The 17,495-nt window shown below is 46.9% G+C and overlaps 1 protein-coding gene across 4 annotated transcripts in view; it reads left to right on the top strand.

Annotated features, from left to right (window-relative positions):
• Drc3 (dynein regulatory complex subunit 3) overlaps positions 1-17,495 on the top strand; it is a 60,442-nt gene that overhangs the window by 39,302 nt on the left and 3,645 nt on the right. For 3 of the 4 annotated variants that reach the window (XM_045131339.1, XM_045131338.1, XM_045131336.1), the window contains 5 exons: positions 3,097-3,216; positions 3,740-3,852; positions 5,919-6,093; positions 13,717-13,848; positions 15,727-15,797. In XM_045131339.1, the coding sequence (XP_044987274.1) occupies positions 3,097-3,216; positions 3,740-3,852; positions 5,919-6,093; positions 13,717-13,848; positions 15,727-15,797 (611 nt within the window). The remainder of the gene's footprint in view (positions 1-3,096; positions 3,217-3,739; positions 3,853-5,918; positions 6,094-13,716; positions 13,849-15,726; positions 15,798-17,495) is intronic. The other variant, XM_045131337.1, reaches the window with a different exon arrangement.

Here is a 17,495-nt window from a genome sequence, read left to right as displayed (position 1 = left end):
TTTGGAAGCAGACAGACAGACAGATTGGGTGTGCCAGGACCCCTAGGAGCTGCAAACACATTCCAGATGCATGCACCCCTTTTGTGCATCTGGCTTTACATAGCTACTAGAGAATTGAACTCTGGTTGTTAGGTTTTGCAGGCAATCGCCTTAGCCACTGAGCCATCTCTCCAGCTCTAAAATGGGAGTTTTAAAACGAAACCAACATTTTAACACAACACAATCAAAAGATACACTAGGGCTGGAGAGATGGATCAGCAATTTAAAGCCTTTTCTTAGAAATCCTACTGGCCTAGGTTCAATTTCCCAGGACCTACATAAAGCCAGATGCACAAAGTAGCACATGTATCTAGAATTCATTTGCAATAGCAAGAGGTCCTGACATGCCCATTCTCTCTCTCTCCTTGCAAATAAATAAGCATATATTTTAAAAGACATGCTTGGACTGGAGAGATGGCTTAGCAGTTAAGGCATTTGCTTGCAAAGCCAAAGGATCCTGATTCGACTCTCCAGTACCCACGTAAGCCAGATGCACAAGGAGGCCCATTCATCTGGGGTTCATTTGCAGTAGCTGGATGCCCTGAAGCGTCCATTCTCTCTCTCCCTCTCAAATAAGTAAATAAAAATATATATTTTAAAACAACATGTTTATTTTATACTTAGATGCCAAAGAATGATTTTTAGAAAATATTAAAGGGTTTTTTTTCATAATTAAACCATTATGTTTCTTTTTTTTTTTTTTTTTTCAGTTTCACTCTAGCCCAGGCTGCTCTGGAATTCACTATGTAGTCTCAGGGTGGCCTTGAACTCACAGTGATCCTCCTACCTCAGCCTCCCAAGCACTGGGACTAAAGGTGTGCATCACCGTACATGGTTCCCATTATGTTATTTTGTTTGTTTGTGTTTTGGTTTATCGAGGCAGGGTCTCACTGTAGCTCAGGCTGACCTGGAATTCACTGTGTATTCTCAGGATGGCCTCAAACTCACAGCGATCCTCCCACCTCTGCCTCCCAAGTGCTGGGATTAAAGGCGTGTGCCACCACACCCAGCTCCATTATTTTTTTATAAGAGCAGAAAACTTTGTATGAATGCAATTCATAATATATAATAATCTCAAATCTGAGCCAAGGTATCGACATTACATTAGATGACATTCCGTAGCCTGACAGCTTGCGGAGTGCAAAGTACCTTGTTATCTGTTCAGAACAAGGTGATAATGGAGTTGTGTAATACCACATGGGTGAGTGCTACCATAACCATTTTACATTCATTATGTATTTGACTTTGAATTAATTTTGTGCTGTTTTCTTATTTGAGATAGGGTCTCATTCCAGCCCAGACAAGTCTCAAACTCACAGTGATCCTCCTACCTCAGCTTTCTGAATGCTGGGATTAAAGGCATGTGTCACCACAAAAATTAACTTTTTCCTTTTTAAAAAATACTTTTATTATTATTTATTAGAGACAGAGAGAGGGAAAGAGAGAGAGAATGGGTATGCCAGGGCCTCTAGCCACTGCAAACAAACTCCAGATCCATGCACCACCTTGTGCATCTGGCTTACGTGGGACCTGGAGAATCGAACCTGGGACCTTGGGCTTCATAGGCAAGTGCCTTAACCACTTAGCCATCTCACCAGGCCTCTTTTTATTTTTCAAGGTAGAGTCTTGCTCTAGCCCAGACTGACCTGGAATTTACTATGTATCAGGTTGGCCTCAAACTCTCAGCAATCTGCCTCCCTCAGCCTACTGAATGCTGGGATTAAAGGCTTACATCACCATACTGGGCTGAATTAATTTTTGATCATTGTATATTAAGAAGCCTCTTACTATGACCAAATTTTTATGATCTCCAAGTTCAGTTAACATGAGCCGTTATGGGACAGCAACTCACAGTTTAAGAAGCTAGAATTTAGACAATAATTTGAAAAACAACATGGGCCCCAAGGTTTAAAATAGGCCAAACACACATTTGGGTGTGTTTTACCCATTATAAGAAACATAGGACAAGGGCTTAAAGTGTGGTTCAGAGATGTAGCCCTTGCCTAGTATGTGTGAGTTCCTAAGTTACATCCCCAAACACTAAAAACAAAAATCTAAAACACACAGCATGTGTTTAACATGTGCAGTACCAAGCATGGTCTCTGGAATCTTTAGAAATTTCCATCATTTCCTCTTCCACACGTGTAGGTAGCACTTGTGGCCTAGTTATCCCCATTGTACTGTGAGCAAACAAAGGTTTCCTCTGTAACTCAAAAGCCTGCCTATAATCATCGAGATAAATATGAGAAAAAGATCATGGGCAGCTAAGGTGTTTGCCTGCAAAACCAAAGGACCCAGGTTCGATTCCCCAGGACCCACGTAAGTCAGTTGCTCAAGGTTGCGCGTGCATCTGGCATTTGTTTGTAGTGGCTGGAGGCCCTAGCATGCCGATTCTCCCCCCCCCCCATCCCCTTTCTCTCTCTCTCTCTCTCTCTGCCTCTTTGTCTCTCTCAGATAAATAAATAAATATAAAATATTTTTAAAAGACCCTCCAATAAATTGGCCCATGCTTAGAAAGGCTCAGTGTATTAGTCAGGATTCTCTAGAGGAACAGAACTGACAGAATTAATTGTATTAAGAGGGAATTTATTGGATTAGTTTAAGGCAGTCCAACAATAGCAGTTTACAAGCCTGAGAGTCAAAGAACCTAGTAGTTGCTTAGTCCACAAAGCTGGATGCCTCAGCAGTCCCAATCCGGCACTGAAGGCCTGGAAGCTTCCTGGAGAGCTGCTGCTGTTCAGTCCACGCTGGTCTTCAGTGCACACTGGAAAGCAGCAAGCAGGGAGCAGCCAGGTTCCCTGAGCTTCCTTAGATAAACCCCCGCCCCCAAGGGCCACCCACTCTGAGGAAAGGGCTCACTCTGGGGGAAGGATTCCTCCTTTAGTCAATCCTCCCTGGAAGCAACCTCAGAGACCCACTTATGGGTTATGTCCGTGGATTCCTAAACAGATCAAGTTGACACAAAACTTGACCATCACACCTAGAATGGTAAAGGTCACTGTGGCCCGAAGGACCAGATATCCTCTGGTAACACTGCCATTCTTTGTTCCTGGCCAGAAGGAGATGGCGAAGATAAAGCACCAGTACAGCATTGACGAACTGAAGCACCGGGAGGCCCAGATGCAGGCCCGCCAGGAGGCAGAGCAGGCCCAGCGGGAGAAGCTAGTGGAACACAAGGTACAAGCCAGAAGGTGGTCCACTGTGGGCCTCAAAGGTGCCTGTGAGTGCTATGATCACATTTAATGGAGGTCTGCACAGATCCCAAACTCCCAAAACATGTAAGGTATTCTGTGTTCCTGCCTTGCTTGTCCTCGCCTCCTTCCCCAGAGTCGATTCTCGGGGCCCAGTCCCCATTCCCCAATACTCAGGTCCAAAGAGATATGCTAAAAACAGTCTGTCCCAATGGCTTCTCTTCTTAAGACGCTTGGGTGGTTCGCCATGTACTGCAGTAGCAGATCGGCCTGCACCCTGCTGGCTTCCCTTCTGTTAGCCCCCAGCCCTCGCTGCAGCTAAACAGAGCTGCAGGTCCCTTTCTGGAAACAGTCCGTATCCTCCGCCCTTCCACACATCTTTCCTGCCTTCCTGGGAAAGTGGGCTGCAGTGCAGGTGCATTGTCCCCTCCAAGGAGCCCTGGGTCCCCCCCACCCCTTGCAGGGCCCATGCCCAATGTCATCATGCCTGGGTGTGTTTCCACCTGCAGATGGCATTCATTGAGCACCTGGATGGCTCCTACCTGTTTGATAGCCTGTATGCTGAGGACGCAGAAGGCAGCAAATTGTCCTGCCTGCCCGGCGTTGGTGAGCTCCTGGAGGTATATCCTTTGTGGGTTACCATTGCCCCTGGGTCATCAGCCTGCTTTGGGCAAGTTCTTTCTGCTCTGGACCTTGGTTTCCACATCCCTTGTGTGAGACCCTGGGAGATAAACCCCACCCCTGGCTACAGCGTACCCACGAAGCCATTCCAGTCCTGCAAGCACGGGGACCTGAGTTTGGATCTTCAGAACCCATGTAAAATGCCAGAGCTTGGTGTTACAAGCCTGTAATCCTAGTGCTGGAAAAGCAGAGACAGAATTCCTGAGGTTCACTGGATAGCCAGGCTCACTCTAATGAGCTGTAGGTTCAGCCAGAGACCCTGCATCAAGAATAAGGTAGAAAAAAAAGAATAAGGTAGAGAAGGCTAGAGAGATGGCTTAGTGGTTTAGGCACTTGCCTGCAAAGTCTAAGGACCCAGGTTCAATTCTCCAGGTCCCATGAAAGCCAGATGCACAAGGTGGCTCCTGTATCTTAAGTTCATTTGCAGTGGCTAGAAGCCTTGGTGCACCCGTTCTCTCTCTGTCTTTCTCCCCTTTCTGTCTCAAATAAAAATTAAAAAAAAAAAAAAAGAACAAGATTGAGAGAAATCGAGTAAGACTCATAATGTCAAACTCTTGCCTCTATGCACATGCATACACCACATATACATGCATACACGTACATGCACACCACACACACGCATGCATGTGCACACACCCTCACACACAAAGAAAGGATTTGAATGCTCATCTGTGGGACATCTGAGCCTACATTTGTCCCTCAGTAGGCCAGTTGTCATCATGGCAGTGGTCATGGTCACCAAACTATGGGCTTTAGTGGAAAAAGGAAGGTAGGGTGAGATGCCTAGAGCCGAGAGCTCTCAGTTGAGATGGTCCCAAATGAATCTGTGGGGTCACTGTCACTGGTGTTGGCATCCAGGAAAATACAGAGATGAACCTCCAATAAAGGAAACTAACATTTGGGGATAAAATGGAAAGACAAAAGTCACAATGTGGGACCTCCATGTAGAACACAGAAAAGGCCAGGACCTCCTGGGAGAGAAGCACGGCTGTGGTGGACACATTTGCGGTGCCAGCGGTGGCAGAGGGGCACTGCTGGTCTAGTTACTGTTTTCACTGGCAGTTTGACTGGGCTTGGTGTGGCTGTCCCCGTGATAGCTCCTGCTATGGGCAGCTCTTGTGGGAGAGCCTCCCTTCATGGCCCTCCTGGCTCCTTTGGCCAGTGTTGCAGTCAGGTTTGCATTGCTGGTAGAAATCATCCAACCAAGAACAGCTTGTGGGGAAAAAAAAAGTGTATTTTGGCTTACAGGCTCGAGGGGAAACTCCACAATGGTGGAGGTGAGGGGAGAAGGGAGGGAACAATGACATGAGCAGAGGGTGGACGTCACCCCCTGGCTCACATAAGGTAGACCATAGCAAAAGGAGATTGTGCCAAACACTGGCAAGGGGGAGCTGGCTATAACACCTACAACCCCGCCCCCAACAACACACCACCTCCTAGAGGCGTTAATTCCCAATTTTCCATCAGTTTGGAACCTAGCATTCAGAACACCTAAGTTTATGGGGCATACCTGAATCAAACCACCACAGCCAGTTTTGGGAATCTCCTTAAGGTCTGTTGTTGCAGCTGGTGGCCATTATGAATCTGCTGTCTCACTGAATATTCTCCCAGAACCCAGACTTTCTGAAGACAGTGAGGTAGAGTGGTAGCAATCAGTAAGCAACAAGTCAGTGAGGGGGCCTCCTACCTGGCCTTGCCACCGCTCCCCTCCTCCAGACCCCTCAGCTGGAGCACTGTGTGGCTGTGGGACTTCAAGAGGATCATTTGGTCTCCCTCGCACATCCCCACAGGATTTTCCAGGCCTTGTGGGCTTCACCTGCTGGAGCCCCAAGACTCCTGACCTTAGCTCTGTGGACCCTCAGTTTCTCCTTCTTCCAAATGGTTGGAGTCCCCCACACACACAGTGTTTAACCCAGTCTGAATTCTGCCAGAAGTTGCCAACCCCTTTGTCACAGCCTTAACGGCCTGTTCCTGTTGCAGCCTCAAGCTTCCTTAACATCCACTCACCTATAAGGACAAATTTGTCATCATCTGCCTGAACATTTTCACATATGGCCTGAAGCAGCAGGAAAAGCGGCAGCTGGAGGTGAACACCTTCAATGAATGCGTGCAGGAGGCCATCAGAGAGAACCAGGAACAGGGCAAACTCAAGGTGTCCAAGTTTGAGGAGAAGCACCTGATGGTAGGTCCCCACCTCCTGTGCCAATGTGTCATGGGCTTCTCTGACTGTGAGGGGCTGCAATACCAGTGCCCTCCGGTAACCCCTGAGTCTTTGGAGTCTTACATGGTCTTGGTACATGTGCCAGGGATCACACCTCCACTGAGTGGCCCAACAGCAGCCCAGCACCACCAACCACGAATCCTCACTGCTTGACAGCTGAGCCAGGACAGTGGATCTCAGTCACATCAGATGCCCTGGGGAGTCAAGGTTGTTCCCCCATCCCATCATGAATTAGTATTAACAGCCATGTTGTCTGTGTCAGCACTACATTAGTGACCATCATCACTCCCTATACTTTCTTTTGCTCACTCATTTCAAACGCGTTTTCTAAGTCCCACCCTGCCCAGCCCCGGCATGCTGGGGTAGTGATATATGCATGGTTCATGGCCTACTGCTCCCACCTGGTGAGACACTCAGTCCTGGGCCTGCGTTTACCTGAGTGAACAGAGTGGTCACTGCTGTCCTGGAAGGAAACCTGGGAACTATATGGATTTCTGGGCCCCCTTAATTCAGGCTGAGGAGTTTAGGTACTCAGGTTCACAGGACAAAGTTGGCCAGGCATGGATTAAGGATGTTCCACAGGAACAGCAAGAAAAAAGCCTAGCCCAATCAGGGATCATTAGAAAAGACTCAGTCTCTATACTTGGTCATTGTTGTTATAAATGAGGTCTTACTGTGTGGCACAGCTTCATCTCAAACTCATGAGATCAAGCAATCTCTTAGCCTCAGCCTTTCCAATAGCTGGAACTACAGTGCCACCATGCCTGGGCAATGTGGGATTATTGATAAAGATAGGCTTTTGTTTTCAGTGCTAGGAATAGACCTCAGGGCATTTCACATGCTAGACAAGCACCCCAAACCTGAACTATATCCTCAGCCCCTGTCAGTTTATTTATTTTTATTTTTATTAGCATTTTCCGTGATTATAAAAAAATATCCCATGGTAATTCCCTCCCCCCACACACACTTTCCCCTTTGAAATTCCATTCTCCATCATATTACCTCCCCATCTCAGTCACAGTTTATTTTTTATCTTGACACAGAATCACACAAAGTTGCCCAGGCTGGCCTTGAATGTGGAATCCTCTTGCCTCCATCTCCAGATACCTGAAATTACAGATTGGCACAATGTTGTAGTCAGCTTCTCATTGCTGGGACAAACACCCAACCAGAAACAGTTTAGGGGAGGAAAGGGTTTATTTCAGGCTTACAAATTCCAGGGGAACACCATCAATGGCAGAAGAAGCTACCTGATTTCCATAGATCAATAGTAGAGAGACATAATCAAAAAGCCAGCAAGCACCAAATATGAATAGCTAGCACTCAAACTGTTCTCTACACACCTTATGGCCAGATAAAAGATTACCTCCCTCCCAGTGACATGACCCCTGGAACAGGAATCTGCCTGACAGGGGCTCAAGTTGCAAGCTCAATTTTAATAAAACACTTTATATTATGAGGCAATACATTTAAATCTACCACACACCACCATGCCTGGAGCAAGACAAAATATTTTTCAAGTGTGTTTTTGGTACATGTGTAGAAGCCAGAAAACAATCTTGGGCATCCTCCTGAGGAATGTCTACCCCCTTTGAGACAAGGTCTGTCGTTGGCCTGGGGTTCACCAGTTGGGCTAGACTAGCTGGTCAGCAAATCCTTCTCCATTCCCCAGTACTGGGATCACAAGTTCTCACCACCACACCCAGCATGTTCACATAGGTTCTAGGGATTGAACTCATCCTCATGCTTGAAATTCAAGCACTTTGCTGGCTGAGTTATCTCACCAGTCCCCCAGATTCTTAATCTATTTTAAATTGCAGGTCTTTGTGAGACCCTAAGGAACCCCATGAACCTTTTTTCTCTTCAAAAACCTATTTGTGCACAAGTTTACCTACAGCACAAGAGGCCTAAGAAGTCCATAAAAGTCACTCCTGGCTGAGAACTGGGCTTAAAATAAAGCAAAGTTCCCTAAAAATGCAAAGCTGATGGCCAATCCCACATACTTCTCAGCCCGGTCTCACACATGAGCCTCACTAACAGGCCTCCCATCCCCCATGATTTAGTTCTTGGGACCCAATTAATTATGTTCCAAGGAGGGTGTTGCTGCATTTAACTACAAGTTTAAAATTCAGCAGGGGCACACAATTGGCTTCCCATATGTGCTGGGATTTTTTATTTGTTTGTTTGTTTCTGTGGTGGGGGCAGGGAGCTGCAGAGAGCTTCCCTGGAAGCAGTTGTCATCAGGATTATCCTCTTCAGATTGGACAAACTTCAACCCCCTTAGTCCCCATCCATTTCCTTTCTTTCCTGTTTTTAGGGCCTCTGGATTTGGGATGTCTGGGATAGCCAGCCAGTGGCACCTCCTGAGGCCCCAGGTTCCCTTAGCCACAAGCCTTTCTGTGGAAGCAAGCCATAGTCTTAGCCAAACCTGACACATAGGGTTGGAAATACCCAGCCTACACAGCCACTGTGGAAAGCTATCCTGGAAACAACTTGTCCCCAGGCCCAAGTTCACCCACTCAGGGAGATGAGGTGGGTCCTGGCCTTGGGATTTTCCAGAGCTCTGTGATACTCAGCCCAGTTGAGGCCACTGTCCCAGAAGTTTCCAGGACCCATGCGTTCTCAAGAGCCCCAGTCTCTCTCCTCAGAAGCCCTACCCTATAGCTTTGTCCCGTTGACCCCCATTAGGCACACACCTATGCGTTACATACACCTGTTCCTCATGTCCAGTGAGCACATGTTGGGGTCATCATGTAGTTACATAAGGCCTAATGTTCAAGATTCAAACAGACCCTTCACTGTTGACCAAGAGACATGTCAATTGACCATCACTGGGCTGCCACATCCTCATTTGTGAATGAGAGAGAGCTGCCTTGCAAAATTGCAGTGAGGAACCAGTGAGACTAAGGAAAAAGGCTGGCATCAGTCAGTATTGAATAATGACCCACAGTTCTATGCCATCAGATGCACATTTAGAAAGGTGGCCCATGCATATAATAGAGAATGGGAAATGGCCTCCAAGGGGATATGGTCAGTCTCCCTCTCACCCTTATATCTGTGTGGGGGTAGGGTGGGGAGATGTGCTGTTCTGCACTGCAGTAAAATCTGTGCACCTTGGAGAGACTTCCAAAATGAAAGTTGCTTGTTTGTGTGGTTAAGGCATCAGGATCACAATTTCAAGGCCATCTAGGCCTATGGATTGGGTTTAAGGTCATCAAACATAGTGAACATTATGTCAGGAAAATAAAAAGAAAAGAGATTGCACTTTTTTTTTTTTTTTTGGTTTTTCAAGGTAGGGTCTCACTCTAGCCTAGATTGATTATTATAAAATATCCCAGTAGGACTGGAGAGATGGCTTAGCAGTTAAGACGCTTGCCTGCAAAGCCTAAGGACCCAGTTTTGATTTCCCAGGACCCATGTAAGCCAGACACACAAGGGGGCACATGCGCCTGGAGTTGATTTGCAGTGGCTGGATACCCTGGTATGCCCATTCTATCTGCCCCCCCCCCCATCTATCTATCTCTATATCCTTACAAATGGGTAAATAAAATGCCTTTAATAAAAATAAAATATCCCAGTACATAAATGAGCCAGAATTTACTTAGCCAGTCCCTGATGAACAATCAGGTTTTCTCAACCTCTTGCTCTTTGAAATAGTGTTGCAATGAATAAATCAGTGCAAGTATGGCCTGGAAAGAGATCCTAGAAATGGAGTCATGCCCTGGTCCTTTAATGGTGGCTGTGCTGCTGTACCATTGAGCCTATATCTTCCACAGCCCCCAGTCCTGGGTCAATCTGGCCTTACAAATCTTTCATTTTGGCCTATCTGGTTTTGTTTGCTTGGGTTTTGAAGGTGGAACCTCACTCTAGCTCAGGCTAACCTGGAATTCACTCTGTAGTGTCAGGGTGACCTTGAACTCAATGCGATCCTCCTACCTCTGCCTCCTGAGTGCTGGGATTAGAGGCATGCACCACCATACCCGTCTTGTTTGTTTTTAAGACAAGGTCTTGCTATATAGCCAGGCTGGCCTTGCACTTGCAATAATCTTCCTACATCTCCCTCCTATGTGCTAAGATTATAATTTTTATGCTGCTCTATGGGGTTTGTTGTTTGTCTGTTTGTTTTTGACCAGTTTATAGCCATTTATTTTTTTTTTATTAAGGTCTCACTGTAGCCCAAGCTGATCTGGAATTCACTCTGTGGTCCCAAGCTGGCCTTGTACTTCTGCCTCCCAAGTGCTGGGGTTAAAGGCGTGCACCACCACACCTGTCATATAGCCATTCTTATTCTAATAATTAGTTATTGTTTTAACATTTAATTGTCAATTTTCATACATGTACATAATGCATTTTGATAATCCTCTCCTTTTATTTTCTTTTGTTCTCCCATCCCCTTTCCACTAAATCCCTTCTTCTTTCCAAATAGTCCCTCTTCTATTTTGATGTCTTTTTGACACCTCCTCCTCATTATCTATGACGACATGTTTCGGGGCCCAATATTAAAACAGGCATTGGCAGCCAGCTGTAAGATCATGAATATAATCGCCACTCTGTGTCTAGAAAGACAATGCTCAAAAGTACTCTTCTCTGGCCTTTGGTTCTTATATTCTTTCTACCACTTCTTCCACAATGATCCCTGGGCCTTGGAGTGTGTGCTAGCGATAGCTCACTTAGTGCTAAACAATCAGCTGTCACTTCTTATAGTATTGATGGGTTTCAAGTCTCCCAAATACTATTTATTCTTATATTTTGTCCTTACCCATTTTTTTACTATTTATTTTTTAAAATTTTTAAAAAATTTTATGTATGTATTTGAGAGAGTCAGACAGAGAGAGAGAGAGACAGAGAGAGAATGGGCATGCCAGGGCCTCCAGCCACTGCAAACAAATTCCAGATGCATGTACCACCATGTGCATCTGGCTTACATGGGTACTGGGGAATGGAGCCTTGAATCATGGTCCTTAGGCTTCACAGGCAAGCACTTAACTGCTAAGCCATCTCTCCAGCCCCCATTTTTTTTTTGTTTTTTGAAGTAGGGTCTTGCTGTAGCCCAGGCTGACCTAATTCCCTATGTAGTCTCAGGGTGGCCTTGAACTCATGGCAATCCTCCTACCAATGCCTCCCGAGTGCTGGGATTAAAGATGTGTGCCACCACACCCAGTTCACATTTTTTTAAATTTAAATTTTAATTAATTAATTTATTTGATGGAGAAAGTGGGAGAGAGAGAAAGAATGGGTGTACCAGGACCTCCAGCCACTGTAAACGAACTCCAGGTGTTTGCGCCCCCTTGCGCATCTGGTTAACATGGGTCCTGGGAAATCAAATCTGGGTCCTTTGGTTTTGCAGGCAAATGCCTTAACCGCTAAGCCATTCCTCCAGCCCTCTCTTTTTTTTTTTTAAATTTAGTAAAATTTATCATTTCTTTTTCTTTTGCTATACTGGAAAGGACTTCTCCACTCTGAGATTCTCTATTAAAAATCTCCCCTCGGGCTGGAGAGGTGGCTTAGCAGTTAAGTCGCTTGCCTAAGAAGCCTAAGGACACAGGTTTAATTCCTCAGTAGCCACGTAAGGCAGATGCACAAGGTGGTGTATACATCTGGAGTTTGCTTGCAGTGGCTAGAGGCAATGGCGCACCCATTCTCTCACTATCTGCCTTTCTCTCTCTCTCTTAAATAAATAAATAAAATATTTGAAAATAAGTACTATTGGTTTATTTCTTGTTTTTGAACCTTCAATCCACTGGAAACTTGTCTTCACTTAAGGATTGTGGTAGGCATGATCCAGATGTCTTCCCAGATAGGAAGCTATTACGTGTGTTCCTTCTGTACCTACAAGACCCATACCATGACTCCCTCCTGCTTCGGGACTCATAGCAATAGTGACAAAAACAAGATGGCATTGCATCGGTGCAGGTCATGTTTCCAGGCCCTTGATGAGCAGGGCTCAGGGTTACCACTGGCTCTCTAGCCCGCAAGCACCATCTCATTCCCTGGTTCATCCTATTTCCACTGACTTCCACCTTCTTCCTAGGATTCTGTGTGGGTTCACCTGGTTCCCGCAAAGACTACAGCTGTGTTTCTGCCAGGGTGAGGCTATAGATCATCTCACCTAAACTCGTTCTTGTTGGAGGCTTGGCCTCCAACGTGACAGTGTCTAGGTGGCCTTTTAAGAAGTGACTAGGTTGACAGGAGGGTCCAGGGCTTTTCTCGACGGTGAAATTGGATTAGTGGCCTTTAAGGCGTGTTGCTATAAAGCAAGTTCTGCTTTCTTGGCTCACCCTCTTGCATCCTCTCTTGCCACATGACCCCTTCTGCACGTGTGTCCCTAGACACTCTCACGTACTCCTGCTGCACATTGCCATCTACCATGCTATGATGCAACCCGGAGGCCAAACAGCTGGAGCTAAGCAACCAACCTTGGACCTTCAGCCTCCAAAACTGTGAGCTAGTGTCCTAATTACCTTTCTTGTTGCTGTGGCCAAATACCTGACAAGTAGTAGCTTTAGGGAGGAAGTTCAAAGTTAGAGGCCATCACCACAGGGAAGGCATGGCACAGCGGGAGTCTGAGGGCGCTGTCTGCAGTGAGAAAGCAGACAGAAAACAGAGAGCAGTGAACGCTGCTGCTCAGCTTGCTTTCTCCTTCTTGGTCAGTTCAGGAATCCAGCCCATGGAATGACACAGCCCACAGTTATAATGGGTTCTTCTACTTCAGTTATCTTAATTTTAAAAATCTCTCAGACATTCCCAGAGATTTATTTCCTCCTCCTCCTCCCTCCTCCCCAAAGTAGGGTCTCACTCTAACCCAGGCTGACCTGGAATTCACTATGTAGTCTCAGGCAGGCCTTGAACCCATGACTGTCCTCCTACCTCCACTTCCCAAGTGCTGGGATTAAAGACATGCACCACCACACCCAGCCTCCTTTTTTGTTCAAACTTGCCTAAACTTGCTGTGTAACTGAGGCTGGCCTTAAACTCCTCACTTCTTTTTATTTATTTGATAACGAAGCAGAAAGAGAGAAAGAATGGGTGTGCCAGGGCCTTCAGCTGTTATAAATAAACTCCAGATGCATGCATCACCTTGTACATCTGGCTTACATGGGCCCTGGGGAATCAAACCTGGGTCCTTCTGGCTTGTAGGCAAGTGCCTTAACCGCTAAGCCATGTCTCCAGCCCTGAACTCCTCACTTCTCATCCTCCTGCCTCTGCCTCTCAAGTGCTGGGATTACACACATGTTGCCACCACACCTAGCAAAGGGTTAGTTTAAAAAGATTCATTTGCACAGATTTTCTGTTGCCTTGGCTACCATCTCTGGTGATAAGAATGTCTTCTTACCAGAACAAGGAAGGAACCCTCACCATGGGAACTTCAGCTCCTGTTCTTAAGGAGCTATCTGAGTGCCTTTCTTTTATCAGCTGTTTTTCGGGCACCTTTAACTCACAATGATATGCTGAAGCAGCAGGAAGCTTCTTCAAGTTCACAAAGCTGGCAAGTGGCAGAACCGAGACTCGGACTCAGGCAGCCGTTACGATTAACTAACTTCGGCATCACTGTTGAATCCTAAAATACAGACATTTGTTTTGCAGCACCTGAACGCCATCCGAGAAGAGACTGACCTAGCCACCATTGAGAGGAAGCTACTAGAGTGCAGTGATAACATCAGCGAGCTGTTCAATGTGCTCATGACGCTGGAGATGCAGCTGGTGGAGCAGCTAGAGGTGGGGCCGGGCTGGGCATGTCGGCAGGAGCCTGGGGATGTAGCTGCAGAGCCACCTGCTATGTTAGCACGGCCCCCACAGGCTCCTCTGCTAGAGCATCCAGTGTGACCAGCCTGGCATGCATTGGGAGTGCTGTGTTTGCATTCAATGCCTTTTCCCCTTAAAAAAAAACAAAAAAAAAAAAAAAACTTTTTTTTTTCTTTGATTGTTTTTTGAGATAAGGTTTTGCTCTAGTCCAGGCTAACCTGGAATTCAATATGTAGTCTTAGGGTGGCCTGGAACTCAAGGCATTCCTCCTATCTCTGCCTCCCAAGTGCTGGGATTAAAGGTGTGTGCCATCACGCCCGGCTTTTTTTTTCTTTTCCATTACTGAGGATTGTACACAGGGCCTTGTTCTTGCCAAGCAAACACTCTACCATTGAGCTACCCACTTCAACCCCTGCCTTTAATATATTTTAATAGTTTAGGTGGGAAGAGAGTCTTATGAATGAGAGGTGAACTCATTCCTTCAGAATGCCCACCTCCCCCCAACACACACCCACACCCACACATACAATCTGGAAGAACTCAGAGCCTTAGTGGAATGATTTTTTTTTTATTAGATTCAAGGAGTAGTTGGGGAGCTCACAAGACAAGATGGACCTCCATTCGGGGACCAAACAAAGGCTCCTCACATCTCAGCAGCCCGCGCTTGCTGTTTCTGGGGCGGGAGATGTGAGGAGCCTACAGCTTGGCACTGGAGATGGGAAATGAAAGGCACAGCTGTCTAAAATGCATTAGCAGCCAGGGTGACTTGTGTGTTTGCAGGCAGCCGCGCTGGAGTCGGAAGTGGTGTGATGAATTCAACCTCATCAGATGCTGTCGTGGCTGGGCCAAGAGATAGTGCCTAATCAATTCCTCACACATCAAGTGACACCTCCAACATGGGACAGATTCCTTGTCACATAGCATGGCAGCCTCGGCCCCCGCTGGGGAATGCGCAGCAGAGGCAGCCTAGCACCAGGGGAGGGCTGCCAGTGGCTCCCAACCTTTTCAAGCAAGGAGATTGCTTTTCAGCCTCCCAACACTTCCCAGAACCATGCACTGATGCACTGTTCTCTTTGTGTTACCAGCTGCCAAAAGGCTGAAGGGCAGACATGCTTTTTAGTGACTATTTTTATTCACCACCACGGTGCTTGTATACATGTGAAAATGGTCTCATTTGCTCAGCCTGCAGGCAGTCCTTGGGTTCCTGTGCATGCCCTGCCCCCACCTTGCAGCCCCTGGAGTCTATAGCAGGTCAAAGGAGGGGTCTTGGAGCTGTCTCACAGTCACATCTGCTTCTGTCACTCCCTCATTCAGCTCTGACCCATTTAGACCTCACGTGCTCTGCTAAGCACTGGGAAACAGCAGCTAACCATGAGAGGTCTGGGGTAACACTTCCCAAGGGCCCCTACCCTGACAGGTACCTGGTAAAGCATTTTGGGTGATGTAACTCATTTACCCCACCATAACTTCATGATACTGCCCAGAAAACCTGTCACATCACACACAAGAAGAGCTGGAGGTCCAGAGAGGGTAAAGGACCTTCCCAGTGTGAACTCCTGAGAGCTCCCTCCACTGAGCCGATGCTGCTGAGAGGCCCAGAAGGAAGGAATTTGTTATGGAGGAAGAGAAGTGAAACTAGAACAGGTGCTCCTATCAGAAAGAGTCACGCAGGGGAGGCAGGGTGAAAACGTAAGTGGCGGGTAGTGACTGTGGCTGAAGAGCAACAGAGCCCCGGAGAGAGAGAAGTGTCTGTTCTAAGCCATCAACCCTGGAAGGTCAAGGGGCTCTGTGACTTAAGGTGGCACAAAGAGTGTCAATATGCATATTGACTGTGTTCTTTATCCTTTCCAGGAGACTATAAACATGTTTGAAAGGAATATCACTGACATGGTGGGACTCTTTATCGAAAATGTCCAAGGCCTATATCTTTTATGTAATGACCTCCATGGGAAGGTACCGCAGGTTGTCCGGTCTCTGGGGGAGCTAAGGTAGATGAGCCTGTGCTTTTAATAAAAGGTAGTGGAAGATAAAACTTACTCAGAAATTAAGAGGAAGGCTGGGTGAAGGCTCAGTGATAAAGTGCTTACCTAGCATTCATGAGGCCCCAACTTCAATCCCTGGGAACCCTCTCCCCCCAAAAAAGGCAAGAGGAAACTAAGAGGATGAAAATGAGTAGGGACCCCTTCTAGCTATCCGTCTGCAGAGTCACAACCCTGCCGCCCCTGCCGCCACCAGTGCTCTAACCACGCCAGCAGACAGTATCGTAAGTGCTTTTCATCAGTTTTTGCTAGAAATACCCGCTCCCCATTTGATTTACAGGGAAATCTACAACTCCCCCAAGAGGACATTTATGTTCACTGCACAGTCCTAGTTCATAGCATTTCTACCTTTGAAATTACAGAAATGTGAAACCTCCATACTTTCACAAGGAAAAAAGCTATGATCAAAGGACACAGGTTTGGTCACTACATTAAAATGTTCAGAAAAGTGTCTCAAGGCACCTAAGGCAATTTCCCAAAACACTCAACAGTGGTGGCCCTGTTAAAGTGACCACTGTACAACAGAATAAAATCCTGGCATGTGTTCCCAAGTGAGTGATGTTCATGGGGACATGACACACCAGAATCACTGCCCCCCCCATATTGTAGAACATGAGACAATACCCACACGAAGAGTGACAAATTATTGGCAGGTTAAATGTTAGAGTTTGAAGGATGACTTTGGGGGGGGGGGGTGAGGTGGCAAACTGCTAAGCTCCACCCCAGAAGTAACCCACAGCCTACTATTCTGGGGATCAGAGTCTAGCAAGCAGACAGAAGTTGTGGAGAAAACAAGTGGTGCCCAGGGTACAGGGTGAGGAGCAGCCAACCCAGAGGCCCTTCCTGGTCAAGGGCCTGCAGGTGGCCTCAGAGACCAGGTGCAAAAGGAGGGAGACATTGCAGGCAGTAGAATTGGCCTGTTCAGCAGCTCTGAGGATGGGCCCAGAGAAGCCCAGTGTCCAGAGGAGGATGCCAGGCCATGTTGAGCAGAAGCTCTGAGGAACTTGTCTAAGGAGAGGGCTCGTTACCTGTATCCCTAAGCTTCCTCTGGCTTCCGTGGGAGAAGGGGCAAGAGAGTTTTGGAGGCCAGCAGGGTCTTCTGCAGTGTCCATCTGGAAAGCCATGGGGATGGAGAAGCAGCTAAGAGAGGGACCCTGTGGGTGACCTGGCACTGAGAGGCAGTGATGACCTGGCAAAGGGACAGAAGTGATAGGAAAGAGCTTGGATGCCTTTGTTATTTAAAAAATTTTTAATGTACTATTTATTTATTTGAGAAAGAGGCAGAGAGAGAGAGAATGGGCACACCAGGGTCTCTAACCAGTGCAAAGCACGTGCCACCTTGTTCAGCTGGCTCACACGGGTATTGGGCAACCCAACTTGGATCCTTAGGCTTCACAGGCAAGCGCTTTAACTACTAAGCCATCTCTTCGGCCCTGGCTATGGCTTTTAATTCCCATGGGCAACAGCTGTGATGGCGATGGTGTCTCTCAGCACCACAGAGCTCACTTTGGACCTTAGATACTGGTCTCCCAAGGTGAGATGACATGACCTCTGCTTGTCAGAGGCCTGGCCATAGGTCAG

The sequence above is a fragment of the Jaculus jaculus genome, chromosome 12 (genome assembly GCF_020740685.1).
Source record: "Jaculus jaculus isolate mJacJac1 chromosome 12, mJacJac1.mat.Y.cur, whole genome shotgun sequence".
NCBI classification, from domain to species: Eukaryota; Metazoa; Chordata; class Mammalia; order Rodentia; family Dipodidae; genus Jaculus; species Jaculus jaculus.
The sequence above is the reverse complement of the archived record's forward strand: the minus strand, read 5'-3'. Positions and strand labels throughout refer to the sequence as shown.